The following is a 22,963-nucleotide window of genomic DNA, read 5'->3' as shown; positions in this document are numbered from 1 at the left end:
TGTCGGAGGATTATGTGCTATATGCATTGGCTGAAGGGGTGGAAGGTGAGGACTAGGGGGACTCTGTCCCTGTTATGACTGAGGGGAGGGGGAGCAAGAGCAGAGCTGCGGGATTTCGAGGAGACCTTAGTGGGAGCCTCGTCTGTGATGGTAGAGGGGAACCACCGTTCTCTAAGAATGAGAATGTCCTGGAATGGAAAATCTGATCTTGGGCACAGATACGGCATACAAGGAGGAATTGAGAGTAGGGGAATTGAGAGTCAGTGGGTTTATAATAGATGTCAGTTGATAGAATGTGATGTATCATAATCCTTCTTTTGTATTTTGAAGAAATCTGCAATATCTTTGTTATGTTTATTTTCAATATTTAGATGTTGCCTGATGATGATGCGGTGATGACTTTGCTTTGTGAATGGGCAGTGAGCTGCAAACGTTCAGGTAGACATCGTGCCATGGTTGTGGCAAAACTGTTGGAGAAGAGGCAAGCTGAAATTGAGGCTGAGGTGAGAATATTTGCCATTCGGATGCTTCTTGTCATTGAAATTCATGACTTTGTCAATTTTCCTTCAGTAGAATCAAGTGAGAAATAATTCATCCAGAATGATTTGGCTTTCCTTGTGCCATAACCATTCTATAATTGTAAATCAATGGAATGTTTTGCTAGCTTGTGTTCAATTCTTAGTAATGATGATATTTATGACTCAGTTGAGGGTGGGGGTTGGGTGCAGCACAACCTTTATCTTTGGTGTTCCAGCTCAGCTGCTCTGGTTAATCATTGTGCCATATCATGTCAGATGGTATTTTTATATGGTCATCGTGTCATTGAATTCATATTAATAGAAACCCAGCATGGGGATAAATGTTTGGAAGTCCACAAGATGTAGCCAGGCAGGAATATCCTCTGCAGGAGTACAGCCCCATGAAAATTGAGTGAGCATTAATGGAAAGAAATAGCTGGGTGCATCAGGACGGATTGCCAGGTTTAGAAGAAGGCTGGAGAACTAATAAATGTAGTTTGGGCATTTTCAAAATTATTTTTACTTGAATGAGAGCCAGACTGAAGGAATCGGAACTGCCATTTTTGAAAGCATTGAGTTTGGAGTTCAAGGAACAAATTGTTTGAGAACCTTAAGAGTAACGTGAGGTTGTCATTCAGAAAATTGAAGTTTAATGGAAGTTGTTTTGCAAGAACATATATAGGGCTCTGTTAAATAAATGATAAGTGGTTATCAACTGCATTTGGTATAGAAAGTATAGAAAAAAATGTCTTGGGGAGCAGTTTGGCTTAGAACAAAACTGACCGAGAAAATAAAGAATGGTGGATGTGAACCAAGAAAGAACAGATGAGGTGCTGATGATATTTAACAGTAATGGAGAACACATTCAGCTATTTAATGACAGAAATGCATGAATTAGAAATATCACAAGGTTAGATAAAATAAAGATGTTAAGTGGATGGTTAGGAAATTGTTGAGCAAATTAACAATTTTGTGGAACTGCCAGTGGAGGACCAGAGGCGAACACCTTTTACCCCTTCGGACCTTCCAAATGTGAAGGACGTATTCATCCAATCTATCTTGTTATGGTCCTTGCACATTTTTAATCTGTACTTTCTCTGTAGCTGTAACACTATATACTACACCCTTTCAATTTTTGTTCTACCTGCTGTACTCGTATATGGTATTATTGCAGTCATGTTTACAATGATCTGCCTGAATAACACAACGTTTTTCACCGTATTTCTGTACACGTGAGAATAATCAACCAACACCATTTGCCTAATTAGTTGTCCTGGTAAGCATTCCTCAGCATTTGATACTGCTAAAACCAGGGTATGTACTGGATCAATAATACAAAATCAAAATACTGAACAGGTTGGAAATATGAAATAAACAGGAAGAAGCATTTTAGTAATGGATCTGTAGCTTAAAATATTCTCTTTCTATCTCCACAGATACTAAATGACCTACTGAGTATTTTAGGTAGACAGAAATGCTGGAGAAACTCAGCGGGTGAGGCAGCATCTATGGAGTGAAGGAGTAGGCGACGTTTTGGGTCGAGACCCTTCTTCAGACCCGAATCATCGCCTATTCCTTCGCTCCATAGATGCTGCCTCACCAGCTGAGTTTCTCCAGCATTTTGGTCTACCTTTGATTTTTCCTGCATCTGCAGTTCTTTCTTCAACATACTGAGTATTTTAAGTATTTTTGTTTTTTTTAATTATTTAGTCACTCATTATTTCTGGCTCTTTGCTCTCTGCAAATAAGTGTAAGTGTTTGTAAGCATAATAAGTTATCCACTTAAAAAAAAAAATGTTTTGGAACATTGGGAAGGCATGATAAGGTTCTTTATAAGTTTAAGTTTTTCCTTTTTCCTGATCAGGGTGTTTAATTACTAAATGAATTTAGAGAATTAAGAAGCGTTGCTTAGGGTTGAGTCTTCTTTGGCTGAGAATATGACATTTTACATGATGGCAGAAACTGGAAGAAAAGTAATGTTCATGCTTAGAAGAAGTAAAACTGTATTGGTTGAGAGTTTGTGTCTGAAAATGCATGGTGGATTAGCATATTTATTTTTGTTTATCTAAAATGTCACTTTCTGCACATTACCTAGAGATGTGGTGAATCAGAAGTGGTGGATGAGAAAGGATCTGTCTCCTCAGGCTCTCTTACCAGTGCCAGCATCCCTGTTTTCCAGGACGTTTTGCTTCAATTCTTGGATACTCAAGCTCCTATGCTGAGTAAGTGTTTTCAGGGCAAGTCTCAAAGATCAGTCTTACTGCAAAATAACTGTAATATTGCTCCTTGGGGGTCTGGTATTTTCAGCACAGTATGTCACATGCTATATTTTGATTATGAAAATTGGTGATATATTTGTGCAGTGTGGGCAGAGCAGAACTGGGTAGTGGAAAGAGAATGCATAAGCAGAAGCTCATTGTTCAACAGTAAGATGTAATATGGTTACACTTGGCTGTGCATTCATGTAGGTTTGAACTTGAGCCAGTGGCAAGAGTTGGACTTTTATTGTTGTGCCTTTTAACTCTGTTTTCACCCAGATGCTTTAACTCGCAGACACATTTAACAATAAGACCCAATGGGTTAAATGAGCTTCTCCTGCCCCATTTATATTTCTGTGATACAAGAAATAGCCACAATACTGACGGTCTCATCCATGATTGATTTAAAATATCTACTCACCAGAACAGTCAAAGAGGGGAGTTTTAGGAAATTAAACATTTTAATTCAATCCTCTTATTGAAAAATAGGAAGCAGGCCCCTTACATTTTTCAGTTCATTTGCGACTATTTGATTAAATTGGATGTATTTGCCAAATTTTCATTAATGTTAATACAGTGGGAAACCATGTCGCCGTATGATGATGCAAGAGCCCCCTTAGTGGAACATTGGTTTAAATCGTAGGCGCAAAAGTTCGCTGAATCTCAAACTGAGCAGCTTTTGAACCTAGAGGTATAAATAGAACATAGAACATTACAACACGGGATCAGACCCGTTGGCCCACAATGACTGTGCTGAACATAATGTGAAATTAAACCAATCCATTCTGCCTGTGCGTGATCCAAATCTGTCCATTACCTGCATATCCTTGTGCCTATCTAAAAGTGTATGAAACCTCACAATCGTATACTGCTACCACCATTACCCATGGCAGGCTGTCCCACGCTCTTTGTAAAATAAACTTTCCTGCTCATCTCCTTTAACCTTTTCCCCTCCGACCTTAAAGCTAAGCCCTCCAGCGTTTGACATTGTTTGAGTAGCTGTGAGATATAGTTAATTTGACATGTTGATAAGGCATTGAGGAACATTTTATTGCTGGCTTGATTTGAAGTTGTGCACACATTTTGAACATTAAGTGGTTTACTGAGTTACCTGATGAGGTTCAGTCTATTATGTCTGATTTAGTAGGGTAGCGAGTCTGAAGCAAGGTTTTTTTGAAGGTATTTGGTGGTTATTGATGCATAACTTTAGATTGTCACTCACAATCTGTTTGACGCGTATTTAACTGCGTACTCAAGATACAGCGTAAGACTGAATTATTGCTAATTGCATTAATTACTGCATTTGCCTACATAAGGTAGTGTCGTAGCAGTATAGTCACTTTGCTTATGGTTTTACTCCAGCAATATTTTGTCAAGTTTGGAGAACCATATGGATAACTAAGATCAAGAGTGAAGGTGAATGAAAAATCATAATCATACTTTATTAGCCAAGTATGTTTTGCACCATACGAAGAATTTGGTTTGCCATATGGTCATACCAATAAAAAGCAACAAGATACACAAAATACATTTTAACATAAACATCCACCACAACTACTCCTCCACATTCCTCACTGTGATGGAAGGCGACAAAAAAAGTTCAATCTCTTCCCTTCTTTGTTCTCCCGCGGTCGGGGGCCTCTAACCTTCAGTTGACCGGATGATCTTGGCTCCCGTAGCCGGCAGTCGGGCCCCCCGCGTCAGGGCGATGAAGCTCCCGCATGGGGGGGAATCTCAGTTCCACGCACTAAGCGATCGGACCCCGGGTCGGGGCCAGTGGACCCTCCTGCAACTTTGGAGCTTCCTGACATCAGTCTCTACCCGAGACTGTGAACTCCTCGATGGTGAAATTCACGGGCGAGTAATTGTCCATTCCTTGCATTCCCTGTAATTCACGGGCAAGTTGGAGTGTAAATCCCAGGCAAGGGATCACAGGCTCCAGTGTTAAGTCCATGGCCCAACAGTGGAGCTCAAAGTCAGTCTCGAACAAGGCCTCCAGCTCCATGATGTTAGGCCGCAGAGCGACCGGAGATACGATCTGGAAAACAATCGCATCTCCGGCAAGGTAGGAGATTGAGAAAAAGTTTCCCCCAACCCCCTCCTCCAGCCCCCACATAAAACAAACCAGAGGACATTAACACATACTTTTAAAACACACCAAAAATAACAAAAAAGGCGAAAAGACAGACAGACGTTTAGCGAGGCTGCCATCGCTAACAGTGCCACCCAGTGGTATAAAAATTCAGATCTACTTGCAACCATCCGTACATTCATATCAACGTTTGACCTTCAGTTAGTGACAAGACTGAAACGAGGAAAAGAAGTGGAGGAACTATTTTACTGGTTTTAATAAGTGTGCCTCTCTTGTGTAACTTTCATAACATTATCCCATAACATGTGGATATCCACTCTGAGACTGCTTTGCAGTAGGTGTGATCTGCCTCCCCAATCAACGGGCACTTTTAAAGCTCTTATTTCCATTCCTGTGACTTGGGAATACGTCTGAGATCGAAGTTCTGTGTGATTCAAGTTCAAAATTGTTCAGCACAGACCAGCCTGGTTTAAACAAAAGATTACAGAATTGTCAACAGCTTCAATGTTTTGGCAGCACTTTTTTCTTGGCACAATATGTAAACACATTTTGGGACCAACGTTTTTAAAATCACTCCTTTGCCACTGCTAGAGTAGAGTTTTCAGAGAGATAGAAATTACAGAAGTTTCCACTCTCTGTAAAGGTGCTTGTGAATTCCTGCATACGCAGATTTTTTCCAAGCCTTTTCAATTGTCCCATCTCTGTGACAACAACCACATCTCTGTGACAACAAACATATATGTTAAGGGGCTGTCCCACTGCGGCGACCTAATCTGCGAGTTTAAAAGAATTTGCCCTCGACTCAAAATCGCAGCATGATCGACACGTTCTTCGGATGTCTATGAGGTCACTGGAACTCTCCTTCAGGCTCGAGGGAAGTTCCCGAATACGTGCAGCCTCAGCTAGGTCGTGGAAATTTTTTCAGCATGTATTGTGTGTGTGTGTGTGTGCGCGTTCCATCCACCTCGTGCTTTGCGGATTAGGTGGCCGCAGTTATTTCTGTAATTTGTCTATCCATTGTATCATCTCCCAATCTCTCCCCCTTCTCTCCATAAATCGGAAAGACGCATACATTTCAAAAGGTGTAATTTGGGAATGCTTGGTTAGGACTCAATTTAATAATTTGTGTGACTGCCATTGACCTTTCTGTAATTATCTTTCAGCTGATCCAAGTAGTGAAAGTGAGAAGGCTGAATTTGCCAACTTGGTCCTCCTGTTCTGTGAGCTGATTCGTCATGATGTTTTCTCACACAATGTATATATGTGCACACTGATATCCCGAGGAGATCTGTCATCAGAGCAGCATGCACCCAGACCACGCTCACCTGTTGATGATGCCGTGGAAGAGCAGGATCGAAAAGAACAGGAAGGAAATAATAGTGTGAAACTTGAGGTAAAAGAGAAACCGGGAGTAGTTTTGGAAATTCCACTATATTCAACACTGAGCTTTCGTTTGGGTCATAGTCTAGGTGCTGAGCAAAGTGTCACTGACTGGGAATAGTCAGTTGGACATTAGAACATTTTGTTGCTCATGTACGCAGTTTGATATCTGTATCCATCATGGTGGAGACTGAGAATGCCAAGTTAATAGGTGGCATTTAACCAGTCCCTTGTCATTGTGATATCTGAAGTTTGAAACTCTTAAATGGGGCTGATGGAAAATATATCAGTTTGGATTGGCATAAGAAAAGCCTAAGAAACATGATAGTACTCTGAGACACTGATACATCTGTTTGTTCAGTGAGCAATCAGCATTTAATCAAGCAGGACACCTCCCTGTTGAAGGAGAGATGATGATCATGCATAGCTTTATTTTTCTTTTGTGGTTTGAATAGACTGTCCATGTATCGTAGGTACATTGTTCGGTTTGTTTATGTGATTACCATTTATTAAACACTCCTGAAAGTTTTTTATAGCTAATATATGATTTTGAATTTGCAAAACAAGTTTAGAAACAAAAATGTAGAACAATTAGCTCGAATGATTTCAAATATGTTGAACACTTTTATTGACACTTGATTATGTAAACCATCTAACCACAGTATACTCACTAAATACCTACCTCTCATACCTCAAATTTGTCTATTTCAAGCATTCCTGTTACAATCAATTGTATCTACAGAAGTAGATCTTAATTCATAGCTCTATCTCAATTAAAGAATTCCTTATTTCCGTCAATCTTCATTTCATGCCATAATTTTAAGTCTTAAATTTAATTTATAAATCTAGATATGATGTCATCTGATAATTTGCTGGTTTCCCATTTTTTAAAACACCTTTTAAACTTTGAAATAGAGACAAATCCAATCAAACAAAGATGTGCGTATGCAGAAATTTAAAAAAAAATCAATTAATTGATTTAAAAAAAAAAAATTCTGCATACGCACATGGCTGATTGTGCACCTTTCCTGTGACTAAACATTTTTCCTTCCAGAATTCTTCCTGTCAGTTTACTCAAAATTGAACTGTATTGAGGTGCTAATGTCTTCCCCTAACAGTGGTAAACTGTAATGGTATTTTGGAGCTGGAACAGAGCAGATGGAAATTTATAAGATGGAAGTAGAGTTCGGGTCCGTAGCAGGTTTGGGTGAGTGAGGCCCAAAGTTTCGGAGAGTGGGAATGTATAATCCGTTTGTAAAATATATTTTCTGGTATCCCCATTATTTCCTAGTAGGCCTGTCTTACCAAAGGCGCCTTTTCTATTTCAGTGTGTCTGTCATATAAATAGCTTTATATTTTTTCATGATTAATAGTTGGTAATGTGAGTGATTGTACTGATCTGGGTTGCTTCTGCAGTCCTAGTGCAGCAATCAAATTTTGAGTAATATTTCACTTGTTATTACCTTGCTGGCTTCAAAGAATATCGTATTTCTACCATAAAGAGTAATGCTGCATTTTCAACAAGATAATTGCAACGTTATGGTATTATGTTGTAATGTAGCAGATGTTGTTATATCACAGGCATTGTATCCTTCCCATCCTGGTAAAACTGATGCTTATTATTTGAATTCTGATCCTTATAAATGTTAAATTAAAAAAAAACCTTTTTAAAAAAAAAATGTTCCTACTTTTCACGTGACTAAGCTTGGTGCAGTTGATAATGCTCCTGTCACTAAGACATTTGATACTTAGCCCCAATTTTAGTCATTCTCTTTAATTTTGTTTAATATTGCTTTTGCCCGTTATTTTTCTTGGTGCAGCAATGGATGATACCAAGAGGAGTTGTTATGTTTTAAGTATGATATGAGGTAACATTTGCAGTAAGGGAGATTGAATCATGGATTACTCCCATGGCTTAACCCCTGCCTGCACTCAGTTGGACCAGTACTTGCTGTGCCTTGTGGAACACAGCATGCAGTTCCTTTGTAAAATAACAGGAGGATGGTAAATGATCATTGGAGCTAGCTAAATTTAAGGATTTTCCTTAATCATTCATGATCGATTAAGTCATAGCCATTGGGAATGTAATTGGTTTATGATGCTGCTTAAAACTTCCTTGGCTGTTTGTGGTGAATATCATCTACTGGGTCCATTTTACCCCTCCTCCCTTTATACCGTCTCTCTTCCCTCTTCGCTCGCAGTCCTAATTCAGGGTCTTAACCTGAAATGCTGACCATTCCTTTCCTCCCACAGGTGCTGCACAGCTCACGGAGCTGCTCCAACGGTTATTTTTTCCTCCTCAGATTCCAGCATCTGCAATCGGGTGATTTCAACTGGAAGATACTGTGCCCTCCATAATGTTTGGGACACCAACCCATCATTTATTTATTTGCCTCTGTACTCCACAATTTGAGATTTATAATAGGAAAAAAATCATGTGGTTAAAGTGCACATTGTCAGATTTTAATAAAGGCATTTTTTACACATTTTGGTTTCACCATGTAGAAATTACAGCAGTGTTTATACATAGTCCCCCCATTTCTGGGCACTACAATGTTTGGGGCACAGCAATGTCATGTAAATGAAAGTAGTCATGTTTAGTATTTTGTTGCATATCCTTTGCATGCAATGAGTGCTTGAATTTTGTGATTCATGGACATCACCAGTTTTTGGGTGTCTTCTCTGGTGATGCTCTGCCAGGCCTGTATTGCAGCCATCTTTGGCTTTTGCTTGTTTTGGAGGCTAGTCCCCTTCAGTTTTCTCTTTAGCATATAAAAGGCATGCTCAATTGGGTTCAGATTGGGTGATTGACAGCCACTCAAAAATTGACCATTTTTTAGCTTTGAAAAAGTCCTTAATTGTCCTGCTGTAATTGTCCTGCTGTAGAATGAACCGCTGGCGAATGGGTTTGGGGGCATTTGTTTGAACTTGAGCTGATAAGATGCAGCTATACACCTCAGAATTCATTATGCTACTACCATCAGCAGTTGTATCATCAATGACATTATGTCAGCCAGTACCTTCAGCAGCCATACATGCCCACGGATGAGGTGGTATGCTATGGATCTTGGGCAGTTCCTTCTCTCCTCCATACTTTGCTCTTCCCATCACTCTGATACAATTTAATCTTCATCTCATCTGTCCACAAGACCTTTTTCCAGAACTGTGGTTGCTCTTTTAAGTACTTCTTGGCAAACTGTAACCTTGTCATCCTATTTTTGTGGCTAAGCTGCGGTTTGCATCTTGCAGTGTAACCTCTGTGTTTCTGTTCATGAAATCTTCTGCAGACAGTGGTCATTGACAAATCCACACCTGACTCCTGAAGAGTGTTTCTCATCTGTCGGACAGGTGACAGAATTTTTCTTTATTATAGAGAGAATTCTTCTGTCATCAGCTGTGATGGTCTTCCTTGGCCTGCCAGTCACTTTGAGATTAGTAAACTCACCAGTGCTCTCTTTCTTCTTAATGATGTTCCAAACAGTTGATTTTGGTAAGCCTAAGGTTTGGCTGATGTCTAACAGTTGTATTCTTGTTTCTCAGTCTCATAATGGCACTTTGACTTTCATTGGCACAACTTTGGTCCTCATGTTGATAAAGAGGCAATTAAACACACCTGAGTTACAAACACCTGTGAAGCCATGTGTCCCAAACATTATGGTGCCTGAAATTGGGGGGACTATGTATAAACACAGCAGCTGTAATTTTTAAATGGTGAAACCAAAATGTATAAAAATGGCCTTTATTAAAATCTGACAATGTGCACTTTATCTTGTGTGATTTTTTTTTTTCTATTACAAATCTCAAATTGTGGAGTACACAGGCAAATAAATAATGATGGGTCTTTATCCCAAACATTATGGAGGGCACTGTGAGTTGCCAACCTGCCTCTGTTGTACTACACTGCTTCCAGCAATCAATGTCCATAATGAGTCTGCAGCCAATGCGGATCACTTCTTTCATGTCAGGAATCACCTCTCAGTACTTCACTGCAGCGTTCAACCAGTACCTCAGATTACTGTCTAAGACATGTAGATGATCAGAAGCATTTTTCAATAAAAATCAAATTTCATCAGACAATTGACATGTATTAAAATATTAAAGCTAATTAAACTAAAGTTCAAAAATAAATAAATGTTTTAATTTAGTTTAATTTATTGCTACAACGCGGAAACAGGCTCATCTGCCCACCGAGTCTGCACCGACCTGCGATCCACACATATTAACACTATTCTACACGCACATGGGACAATTTACATTTATACCAAACCAATTAACCTACAAACCTGTACATCTTTGGAGTGTGGGAGGAAACTGAAGATCTTGGAGAAAACCCACAAAGGGCATGGGGAGAACATACAAACTCTGGGTGCCATAGTCTGGATCAAACCCGGGTCTCCAGTGCTGTAAGGCAGCAACTCTACTGCTGCGCCATGGTGCAGCCCTCCTGTTATAAATAAACACATAGATCTTTTCTTAAGTGAGTTTGGCCGAATTCAATTGAATAGGACTGTGCCTATAGGAACTTTGGCTGATGTAAGTTGGTGGCCAGACAAGGAAAGTATTCGGCCTCCTAGCTTGGTGCATTTACAGAACACTTTCATTGATGAATCAATGGGCACAATAACAGATCAGATGTAATTGCAAATGCCTTGCAGTATCGTGTGCTGCAGATTTAGAACATCTGGGTAATTCTGCTATTAACTATAAATGTGTTTTCTTTCAGGATACAGGCTTACCAGAAAGTATTGACATAGATCACAACTCAAGTGCTATTTTTGAAGATGTGGAAAAGAATGACTTTAAAAATGACTTTAGTGCTGATTTTACTGTAAGTTAATTTTATTACTAGTTTTTTCCCACGTAATTTTATATTATTCACTATTTTCCTTGTTTCATTCTTCTTGCCTCCGGTCCTTGTTTGGGAAATGCATGATTATGGATTTTATGGGTTTAATTCATTTCTTTTGTTATTTGTTTGGAAAAAAAGAGTTGTAGTTTCTTGGTGCATTTGTTCAGTTTATAATGTACTGCCATTCATGCCAGTTTAATTGTTTAATTACACATAATCATTTAATTATTGAATTGATGAAGGACAGCATGGAAATTACAAACTCAATCAAGGTTTTATGAAAATGCGCTGCGATAGAGATTAATTATTCTATATTGATGTAAAAGTATTAAGAGCTTGGGTGCTGTGTACTTTACTATATCAGTACCATCTCCAACGTAAGTAGGTGCAACTGTTTGAACTTGGACATAAAGTTAAAGCTACTATGTGAGATTCTCAGTGGAGCGTGCTTCACTGCTAGGCAGATGTAGTAATGAGATTACAGTGATAGTGACATATAGCTGCAGATCTGCATTGATGGAAAATCGATCAATTCTTTCATGAAATCTTGCACAAATGGATCAATAATCAGCAATCATAAAACTAGATTCTCAGGCAGTTTAATGAAACCTTTTTAGTACATAATAAATATACTGCATTGAAATTTGATTTCTGATCTCTCCTGTGGCTGCTCAAGTGTTATTTGTATTGATTCTGTTGATAGAGATTGGTAGATACTGATGTTGAAACCGAGCTCAAAGCTACCCGATTAGAAATGTCAATATTTCCCCCTATTTCTATCTATATATTTTCTTTTGGTTCTTCTTCTGCAAATATTTTCTTCCATTCCATGCTGTCACAAATCTGAACTATTTGATTCAGTTACGTATTCTTCATGTAGGAGTTTAAACAATGAATATGATCACTGTTTGACAGTGAGAATATCACAGATAGGTAGGAGTCACCGGAAAACAATAAGAATCAAGAATTGTGGATGACTTTTGGGAGGCATTTGGGCATGTGTGATGTGGGGAGGAGGGGAATAAGATAAAGGAAAGAGAGTTCTTGAAGTTGGAATTCTATTATTTAACGTGTAATGTGCACTACATCTGTTCAGGTTTTCATTGAATTGATTATTTTTCATCTCATCAATTTATAGGTGTTTTCTCCTCCGATGCACTGTGAATCCAAAGCGAGCCCATCTCCAGAAAAACCTGCCTCAGAAAAAGACATGAAATTATTACAGAAAGAAAAAATGAATGATGCGTTTCCTTCACCATATGAACAATCCAGGCACATACAATATGCAACACACTTCCCCATCCCTCAGGTGAGGTTCTAGGATAATTGTTTTTGTTGAACATTTTGAAGCAATTTGTTATAGTTTTCGTAAAACAGTGTTTAAAAGTCCATTGACCAGGATATAGACAGATATGTCTGAATCTGTGGTAACTTGCTAGAGTTTATTCAGTCATTGGGGGCACTTGTATGCTTACCTAAAATATTCTGTAGAAACTCCTATTGCCAGGAGGGTTTGAGCACTAAACATTTTGCTGCAATTCTATTTTATACAGTTTTGCTTCTGTTCAGGTCATCCATTTTTATACCGTCAGTTTAATTTTAAATTAATGACTATTTTTGTGGATGTAGTTTTGGATCCTTCTTTGAAAATAATCTGTGTACATTTTTGAAAACTAATGTGTCTCATCTAACCTGGCATGCTAGGGGTTCTAATAGATTAGGGATGCAGGAATGCCTGTTGTTAGAGGATTGAGCTGTGAGTGGATAGAACCATATAAAACCAAGCAGAGAATCTCCTGAAAAGGAAATTATCAGGTGAGTTAACATCTGTGAAGAAAGAAACCAAGTTAATCTTTCTGCTGCAATACCTGGAGTAAATTTTGTTTTTGTTTCACATTTCCAACATCTGCTGCAGCTTTATTTGTCAGAACTGGTTGTGTTTGGTTGACGGCTTTTGCCAAGGACCCTAATTGGAGAATAGCTGAATAGTGAGCGGAAAAGTTTGTATACGACTACTTCTGATGAGATTTCAGTTGTGATCCAACTAGCCATTCTTCATAAGACACCGGCTAAAGTTCTTGGGCAAATCAATAGTTATAACCAAGCTTGATCCTTTTCTACTGTGTCCTTTCCTGCGTATGTTCCAGCAGATCACTTGAAACCGATGAAGAAGATTTTTTGTTTGTCTTTAGCTTGGATGGCAATTACTGCAATATCATAATAAATACCATTTAATAACATTGATTGAATTTTCTACTCTTTGATCTGTAAGGTGCTTGCACCATACCAGAAGAAGGATCAAAGCATATTTTCCAATCTGATCTGTTCAATGCTAATCTGCAATGGCATTTGATTTTAGAACTCCTACCTGTGTCTTCACACTTTACCTCACATGACTATTACTCTTTGCTTACAATTTTCCCCAGTCCTATAACTCTGGGAAAGTCTTCTAATTCTCTTCACCATCCCCCATTTTAATTTCTCCACCAAAGGTACTTGTTACTTCTTCTCTTCTTGCGGATGGCGTGCACAGCCTAAAGTTGTAGGACAACCTGTTCTGTTTGATCTTCTGTTTGTGCACGCCAAGTCGATTGCATTCGTCGAAACAGGGTGGACCACGTAAAGGTTGCAATCTCCCACCTCACTTGTTACTTCAGCAGCTGAGTTCCTGAGCTGTGGAATTTAATCCTATAATGCTTACTGCCTGTAACATTATTAAAAAAATACTGTAGTCCATCTCTTTTGAACAAACTTTTAATATGCCCCAATGCCTCGTGATTTGACAGTCAATTTTTGTATGATGTTGTTATGGCTTGGCTTCAGATATTTTGCTTATTAATGATGCTATATAATACAACTGGTTCTTTAACTGTTCAGCCTTCAGCATAGTACTTATCACGTTTGACTTTTTAGCCCTTTACTAAACAATATTGTTTATCTCCCAGCCACAGTAATGATTCTAAATGCTGATAAAATTACATTGTGCATAATCTGACTTGTCAGTCAGCTGTCTTTAATGCCTGATAGATAGATTAAATTGAAGGTTATAGAAGGTATCCACTAAGTGTGGGAACTCATAACATAATTTAAGGGATCGACTTGGAATAGTATCTCGGGCAAATGAATGCATATCTAAGGATACAAACATCTTATTGCTATCCTGTTGACTATGAGGGCCTTTTGCAAAACAAATTTGGTCACCACCACTTGGGTTCATGGTGTGTATGACTCCCCAAAACATTAATTGGGAATTTTCTGGTTTGGGTAAATATATTTGGGAAGATAATTGTTTATAATATATTTATTTAATTATCTGTTAATGGGGTATAACATTTGGCTGTTGTTGATTCAGCAAAACATATTTTGGCAACATATTTTATTTGTTTTTCTGGTTCTTTTTTTCACCCCTTGTCCTTCCATCTATGAAAACAGGAGGAATCTGCAAGTCATGAATGCAATCAGCGCTTGGTGGTTTTATATGGTGTTGGCAAACAACGAGATGAAGCTCGGCATGTAATTAAAAAAATAACCAAAGACATCTTGAAGGTTTTAAACAAGAAGAGCACTGCTGAAACTGGTAAGCAGAGCATGTGAGATGCTGAGTGTTGCAGGTTTTATGTGTGAATTCCTTAGATCCATATTCACATTTATCACAAGCAGCTTTGACAGTATTTGCAGGATCATATGGATTTTTTTTTTGGATCCTAATTCCTGGTATGGTGTATATCATATCACAACTTGATCTCATGGGTGATGAATTTGACTTCTTGAAGGTGCCTGCTTTTTGTGAGACAATAAATTTGTTTTATTCGTAATGGACTTAATGGAATCTGCAAAGGGCAGTAATGTGTGCCAGTAATGTGGTGGAATCATTGGAGAACATCAGTTGCTTCATTAGCCAGAACCTCGGGATCCAAATGTATTCCTTAGACTTGAAATCCCACACACACTTCAGTTGATAATGTTATACTTTTTAATTACATGGTGAGGTGAAGAATGATAGTGGTGATTTATGCTTCGCCATGACCACATGTGATGCCTTGTCATTTTATTAACTTCAGGGTCATGTATGATACAAGCCAAACAATTTGTCACATAAGGCATAGATTGAAGCATTAGTATTTAAAAAAGAACTGCAGATGCTGGAAAAATCGAAGAAACAAAAATGCTGGAGAAACTCAGCATGAGGCGGCATCTATGGAGTAAATGAATATTCGACGTTTCGAGTCGAGATTCTTCTTCAGACTGAAGAAGGGTCGCGACCCGAAACATCGCCTATTCTTTCGATCCATAGATGATTCAAGCATTAGTATCAGTTTCGTGTCACATGAAAAATAAGATCGCTGACACTCAACAATCATGATTGTTCATTGAAGTGCTGGCATAGATTTTATGCAAAAGTAGAAAATTAGTCACTTTTTATACAAGTAGGGTCCTTTCTCTGATTGCCAAACTCTTTGCTGAGGCACGAATATTGTGTACTACAAAGAAATAAAAGGTGAATAATGTTGTAATCGTATAAAACTTTGGTTAGTCCCTTTTGACTTCCTGAGTATCATCGGGCAGACTTCATCTTTTCTTGCTTCATTGAACCGTACTGTGCCCTTCATTAGAAGCATGGGGTCTGAGTTTGCTTGATCTTAAAAAAAAAACATTCTGTTGCTGCAAACATAATTAGATAGCATTTGAGTTACCATTTTAACTCTTGTCATGGTTTGGGATTTTTAAACCATCATTAACCCAAGTATTTTTTTGTTTGTATATCGATCTCATCAATCCTTTAAGGTGCCTAATTAAACAAAGATCTGGCTATGCTCGTAGAAATCAGATTGTTTACCTCTGTTGACTCATCCTCCCGAGACTTCACAATTAATTTTAAATGTCAGTATTCAACATTTAATATTTATATATTCAATAATGAATAAGGTGAATACTTTATCTAGAAACAGTATTTTAATATAATTTGGCATGCATTGAAAGCATACTATTTAATTTCATAAATAGAAAGTGCAATGCCTCACAATATAACTCGCTGCTATGACTAAACTGTATCTTTTATAGTCACTGGCATTTTTGTCTGATTGTGAAAGCCACCTGGTTTGTCTCGTCTTTTTCCATTGCGTCCATTCAATTTGACCCCCTCATTCACGAAATAAGACTTTTTTTTTGCTTGCCACAGATGAGGTGATTAATTAAAATGCAACTCTTTGGGATTAGAGGTGACATAAATGTGTTTGCAGGATGGATAGCTGCATAAAATTTGCTTCTGGATACAATCTGATCAAAGTGGACAATGTGGCGGGAGATATAGTATTACAGGTGCACAACCTTTTATCCGGTGTTCCAGAAACCGAAAAGCTCCGAAAACCGGCCATTTTTTCCAGATGTCGTCTGCGCACCAAAGCTCGCGTTTGGTGCCAAACTTGACCCAAAATGACCCACGGTCAACCCAGGTCTGTACTACTGTAGCGGCTGCCTCCTCCCTGGAGACCGGGAGACGCTTAAACATCTGTAAATCATTGCTTAAATGTTAGTCAGTTAGTTTGGAGGGCTTTTATGTGAAGGGGGGTGAAGGGGTAAACTTTAATTCTTAGTCCCCTACCTGGTCGGAGAGGCGGGGAGCGGTCAATGCCTTACCGGGTCGCCGTGCAGTAAGCTCCGCAGCGCTGTGGCCGTTGGGGCTGCGGGCGGTGCCAGTTGTAGCTCCGACCCCGGCAACTCTACCCCTGGCTGCGAGGCGCTCCAAATCCAGCGCGGCCCGCGGCCGGACGCCCCAGCTCCGCAAATGTCGGGAGTCGGCAGCGTCGCAGCGCTGGGAAACCAGCGGGGAGCGGGCAATGCCTTACCGGGTCGCCGTGCGGCAAGCTCCGGAGCGCTGTGGCCGCCGACACACAACATCGCGGAGCGTCGCTGGATTTGGAGCCGCGCAGCCAGGGGTAGAGTTGCCGGGGTTGGAGCTCCAACCGGCGCCGCCCGCGGCCGGACGGAGCCCCCAGCTCCGCGAGGTTGGGAGTCGCCGACCAGGTAGGGGACTAAGAATTAAAGTTTCCCCCTTCACCCCGACTCCACCACCACCACATAAAATCCCTCCAAACTAACTGACTAACATTTATGCAATGAGTCTCCCGGTCACCCGGGAGGAGGCAGCAGCTCCAGACTTTTCAAGCCGCCCGCGCTACCTACCTAATCTACGCTAAAAATCTTCCATTCTGAAATCCGAAAATGTCCGAAATCCGACAAGTGTCTGGTCCCAAGGCTTTCGGATAAAAGGTTGTGCACCTGTACTTGGGTAATGTGAAGTTATTGAAAAATAGCAAACAAAAAGTAAGTGTTTTGAGCTAGTTTGAGAGAATGTATTGTCTTTTCATCATCTTTCTGTTGCCATGATCATGTATGGTTTAAGTTTTGAGTTTAGTTTATTGTGACGTGTACCGAGTTACAGTGCAAAGCTTTTGTTGCAACAGTTGATTTAAAACAAATCTTTGAATAGGTGGGGAGGAAGGACAGAAGCGAAAGAAAAATAAACCAGAAGCATTTCCTACAGCTGAGGATATATTTGCCAAATTTCAGCATCTTTCACATTTTGATCAGCACCAAGTTACCTCTCAGGTGAGGGTTAGATTAATTGTAAGAATTGACAGATTTGCTCCATCTATTTGTGAGAAATTTAAAATGATGTAAGAAAACTATTAAAGATGTATCATGTATTACCTGGACTAATATCATCGGGCAGTCTTTATCTTGTCTTGCTTCACTGAACCGTACTGTGCCCTTCATTAGAAGCATGATGTCTGAGTTTGCTTGATCTTAAAAAAAACCATTCTGTTGATGCAAAAATAATTAGATGGCATTTGAATCACTGGCTTTGAACTTTTGAAAAAAATTACACGTTAATTGTTGCATTTGTTTTGCCATGTAGCTCCTGTTACATCTTTCCATGAGATAATGTTAATAATTTTGTTCATTAACTATTCTTGTTTGTTCTATTGTGACAGGTATCACGGAATGTGTTAGAACAGATCACTAGTTTTGCCTTGGGAATGTCCTATCATCTGCCTCTCGTTCAGCACATTCAGTTTATTTTCGATCTGATGGAATATTCCCTTAATATCAGTGGATTAATAGATTTTGCTATTCAGGTACTAGTCTGTTTCCTCTGTCTCGTGTGGCTTGAACTAACATAGTGATGATCAAAGTAGATATTTCCTTTACATTCCTGGAATGATTTATTTATATGTGAAACTGGATTAACTTGTTTTTTTATTGCCTCTTTGTTTTTCTTCTCTGGAAGGGGCTAAATGTGGCTGGTTTACAATTCTGTAAGCATCAGCAGTTCACTCCTGCTTGATGCACTTGCCCATTTATGATCACAGTTGGTTAGTGCTGACAGGCTGTTCTTCACTGAAGATCATTGCAGTGGAGTTTGATTATGTTCTGATCATGTTATTCTTGGAATAAGTATATGGAATTGGTATACCTGATATTCCCCAGTAACTCCAGCCCACCTTCAGTACCTCAAAGCTTATGAGGTCCATAGCAACATATCAGTTATACAGCTTTGAATTGAGATGAAGAAACGTTGGTCTGTATATTTTAATTCCACACTAGGGAATATACTTGGCACTGCAAACCGAGGTGCTGTGGTAGTTATCAAAAAATATTTATATCCAATGAAGGTGCTGCAGTTATTTTTCTCCAGAGTCATCTGCTGAAGAGAATAAGTAATGGAGTGCACATTAAGTCATGCAATTTGCACCAGAGATCTGAACATTCTATTGGGATTGCTATGTTATTTAGTTATGATGTACCATGAATGTTATTCATATTTTATGTTTGATTCTTCTGAGCGCTTCTTTGCAGTTGCTGAACGAATTGAGTGTTGTGGAAGCAGAGTTGCTCCTGAAGTCATCCAGTCTAGTTGGCAGTTACACAACAGGTTTGTGCCTGTGCATTGTGGCAGTCCTGCGGCGCTACCATTCCTGCCTTATTCTCAATCCTGATCAGACTGCACAAGTATTTGAGGGGTGAGATTTATTGACTATTTCTGGACATTTTTGAGAGAATTTTAAGTGTTTTATGAAGGTATGCTTTGTCGGTAATTTATCAGAGACACCATTTCAAATTGGAGGATTGGATATTTGCCTTAGGAGGGATCAAAAGTAGAGGGAGAAGTATGTTGCACTGTAAATGTTGGGTTGAATGCAATTTATATGAAATTCTCTTGGTTAATCTTGAACTGCCCAGAAAACATACTGCCCAGAAAACATATTCGCATTGCCTCTGAACAAAGAGTTTTAAGGAATATAAATATGAATATAGGAGACAATATGAATATGGCTTCAGGTGCTTTTCGGAGTCTCTGTGTATTTTGCTGTCAGGATTTTTTGTATAGGGGTGCAAGTGTGATTGGAAAACATCATAGAACAGAAAATTACTTACACATGTACTGCTGTTGGTTTAAGTCAGGGGTCGGCTACCTTGTTCTGTATAGGGGCCAGGATGCATGTCTGTTAGCGGATGGCGGACCACATCTATCACATGTACACATGGATCCCACCCCCATCCCGCCCCGGTGGCAGGCATCAGATCACATGTTCACATAGATCCTGCCCCTTCGAGGACACCACCCGCAGCACTGGCCCCCAGTTACGGGCGCTCACGAACGTGGCGTACCTGCGGAGCATTGCCTTGGCTCTGTCCTGAAGGCGTTGGCTCAAATACTCATACTCACTCGCCCCCGGCCTATTGACAGCCCCAATCCCGACAGTGAAGCCCAGGCACAGAAGGGCTGGCGGCTTTGCGCAGGATGCGGCACAGCCAGAGCTTGACACTCGGCTGCGCTCGCCGGCTCCGCAATAACGGGGACCGCCCCCCCCCCGCCTGCTGGCCGGATGATTTCGGGTCACGGGCCGCATTCGGCGCCGGAGCCGCAGGTTGCCGACCCCTGGTTTAGGTAGTTTAATACTATTATGCATCAGTTTACACAATAGTTAAAAACATTTTGCAGTTTTGATTGGAATGTCTTAGAAACTAAATTACCATATTCAGGTGAAGATTAACACTATCAGAGTTGAGATGCTGTCTGATGCATTTTTTGAAATAATTTTTAAATGTTTTAATGGAAATGCAATACAGAAATCTAAATATTCTGATTTTCGCATAAATAAAGTTCCAAATCATCACTGGCCAAAATGCACCACGATGTCTTTAACCATCCTGCTGCATGAAAGATAGATAGATTTTCTGGGCTGCTGGATATTTCATCTCCAAAGAAAATGTTTCCATGAAAATAGAGCTGTAAGTGGTTTTGTTTTTATTTTCAGTTTGTGTGGTGTGGTGAAACATGGAGTAAACCCAGCAGACTGCTCCTCTGCAGAGCGTTGTATCCTTGCCTACCTCTATGATCTCTACACCTCTTGCAGCCACTTAAAGAGCAAGTTTGGCGAGCTCTTTGGGTAAGAATTATGGATGTATTACAGATCAAGTATGTGGGAAGATTAATGCAAAAGATTGCTTGTTATTAATTTGATGGAAAGACTGGGAGAGGGATTTTCAAGGTCTGGATGGGGTGATATTTTCTGTGAACTCATGTTTGAACATTGATTGGTTGGCTCCTAGATATTTCTGGAGTTATTGCATGCTAATATCTGTTTAAAGCCTTAAGCTGCATTGAACTAGAAAAGTCCACAGGTGGGCCATCGAGCCTATTGCATCAATTGATTACATAAAATCCATTATAAGATGGACTCTTATGTTATCACACATTTAATGTACTGAGAAACATTTTGGAATTAATGCATTAAATTCATTCAGGGTTTAAAAATGCTTATTTATTGTGTGTATAATATTCAAGCTTGTTGTGCTGCAAAGATGAGCCGCACCACCAGCAAAGGAATAGTTATGTTTGTCAAATAAAGACCTTGGGCGACACCTATTTGCATGAATTTTAGATTGTGGTATTTGCTTGCCAGTTTTGACAAATCTTGAAATGGGTTTTGGTTAAATTCAAAATTGCTGCCAATTAATTTATTTTTAGTGATGCCTGCTCCAAAGTCAAGAATACCATCTACAGCAATATTGATCCTTCTGATTCCAACATGCTCTGGGAACCCGAGTTCATGATCGATGCCATTGAAAACCCTTCTGCACACAACTTTAGCTATTCCATGCTTGGAAAAATCCTGAATGACAATCCAGCCAATCGCTACAGTTTTGTTTGCAATGCACTAATGCATGTCTGTGTGGGACACCATGATCCTGATCGGTAAGAGCCTGACTGTTTTTACACTTGGATGACTAATTTGGTGTCAACTCCAGCACTTTCTAAAATTGCTCCTTAAAATCGATTGATCTTCTACAGAAAAACTTAATTCATTAGCTTTACAGAGAATGGAGTTTGCGATGAGTGGGATTGGTACATAGGGAAAGGTGTTTGCTTTTGACCGTCATGTGGCTTTATATTGTATTCAATTTTTGGCAAGTAGCCGCAAGTGATCGAACAAATAATTTGTTCAACCGTAATGTAAATTGGCCAGGTCATATTTACTTTGGTGTTTGTCATTAGGCTGGGTCTTAGTTGCTAATGAAAGTTATGTTGTATTATGAGCTTTAGAATTATAGTCAAACATCATATTTGAGCCTTATGGCCCAATTTGTACATGCCGACCAGGAAGCCTTATCTAAGCTAATCCCATTTGGCCTATCTCCCACTAAACCTTCCCTAGCCATTTACCTGTCCAAGTTTACATTAACTGCTGTTATTGAACCTGCCTCAACTACTTCCTTTGGCATTCCCACCATTTTCAGTGTGAAAATGTTTCTATTAAATCTTTCCACTCTCACTTTAGTTCTTACTTTCCCTACCATGGGAAAAGGACACTGTGCATTCACCCTATTTATTCCCCTCGTGATTTTATACAACTCTGCAAAGTCATCGTTAAGCTTCCTGCGCTTAACGGAATAAAGTCCTAGCCTGCCATACCTCTCGGTGTAGTTCAAGTCCTCGAGACCTGGCACACCTTCATTTATCTACTCGGCATTCTTTCCAGCTTAATGGCATCTTACTTATGGCAGGGTTACCAAAACTGAATACAATATCCCAAGTGCAGCCTCACCAATGTCTTGTCCAACTGTAGCATAATGTCCCAACTTCTATACTCAATTCCTTGACTTGTGAAGGCTAGGTTGTAAAAATGCCAATTTGAGCAACTATGCGATCCCTTTGCTTTTAGACTATACTTTGGAGATACAGCGTGTGAACAAGCCCTTCGGCTCACCAAGTCCATACCAACCAGCAATCACCCCGTACACTAGCACTATCCAACACACTAGGGACAATTAACAGAAGCCAATTAACCTACAAACCTGTATATCTTTACAGAGAGCACCCATAGTCAGGATCGAACCCACATCTCTGGCGCTGTAAGGTAGCAACTCTACCACTGCGCCACTGTGCCTCCTCAGGGTCATACCATTCACTGCAAAGGTTCTGCCCTAGTTTGATTTCGCAAAATACAAATTTCCAAATAGCTTGAATTTCTAATTGTATGGAACTGTTCTGTCCTTATCAAGGTAAATCATTTCAGAAATAGAACAATTATGTCGATATAGAAATGTCTAATTTGTCTATTTAATTTGAGATGTGTTCAACCTGTTTTAAGCCATCCTTGTGGTCTATTATGCAGTTTAATTGTGAGGCCATTTTTATTTAACATAAGCATTCATGCAGCTGAAAGAGTTTTTTTAGTTTAGAGATACAGCGCGGAAACAGTCCCTTCGGCCCACCGAGTCTGCACTGACCAGCGATCTCCGCACAGTGACACTATCCGACACACATTAGGGAAAACGTACACTTATACCAAGCCAA

At 39.6% G+C, this 22,963-nt stretch overlaps 1 protein-coding gene across 1 annotated transcript in view; it reads left to right on the top strand.

Annotated features, from left to right (window-relative positions):
• Nucleotides 1-22,963, top strand: part of med12 (mediator complex subunit 12) — a 363,139-nt gene that overhangs the window by 39,756 nt on the left and 300,420 nt on the right. The window contains exons 11-21 of the mRNA XM_055643638.1: nt 372-503; nt 2,614-2,740; nt 6,032-6,261; nt 10,972-11,076; nt 12,236-12,406; nt 14,530-14,674; nt 17,588-17,706; nt 18,093-18,236; nt 18,958-19,121; nt 20,421-20,552; nt 21,134-21,361. Coding sequence (XP_055499613.1) covers nt 372-503; nt 2,614-2,740; nt 6,032-6,261; nt 10,972-11,076; nt 12,236-12,406; nt 14,530-14,674; nt 17,588-17,706; nt 18,093-18,236; nt 18,958-19,121; nt 20,421-20,552; nt 21,134-21,361 — 1,697 coding nt within the window. The remainder of the gene's footprint in view (nt 1-371; nt 504-2,613; nt 2,741-6,031; nt 6,262-10,971; nt 11,077-12,235; nt 12,407-14,529; nt 14,675-17,587; nt 17,707-18,092; nt 18,237-18,957; nt 19,122-20,420; nt 20,553-21,133; nt 21,362-22,963) is intronic.

This window comes from Leucoraja erinacea, chromosome 12 (assembly GCF_028641065.1).
Source record: "Leucoraja erinacea ecotype New England chromosome 12, Leri_hhj_1, whole genome shotgun sequence".
In the NCBI taxonomy this organism is placed as follows: domain Eukaryota; kingdom Metazoa; phylum Chordata; class Chondrichthyes; order Rajiformes; family Rajidae; genus Leucoraja; species Leucoraja erinaceus.
Note: the sequence above shows the minus strand (reverse complement) of the source record. Positions and strands in the feature narration are given on the sequence as shown.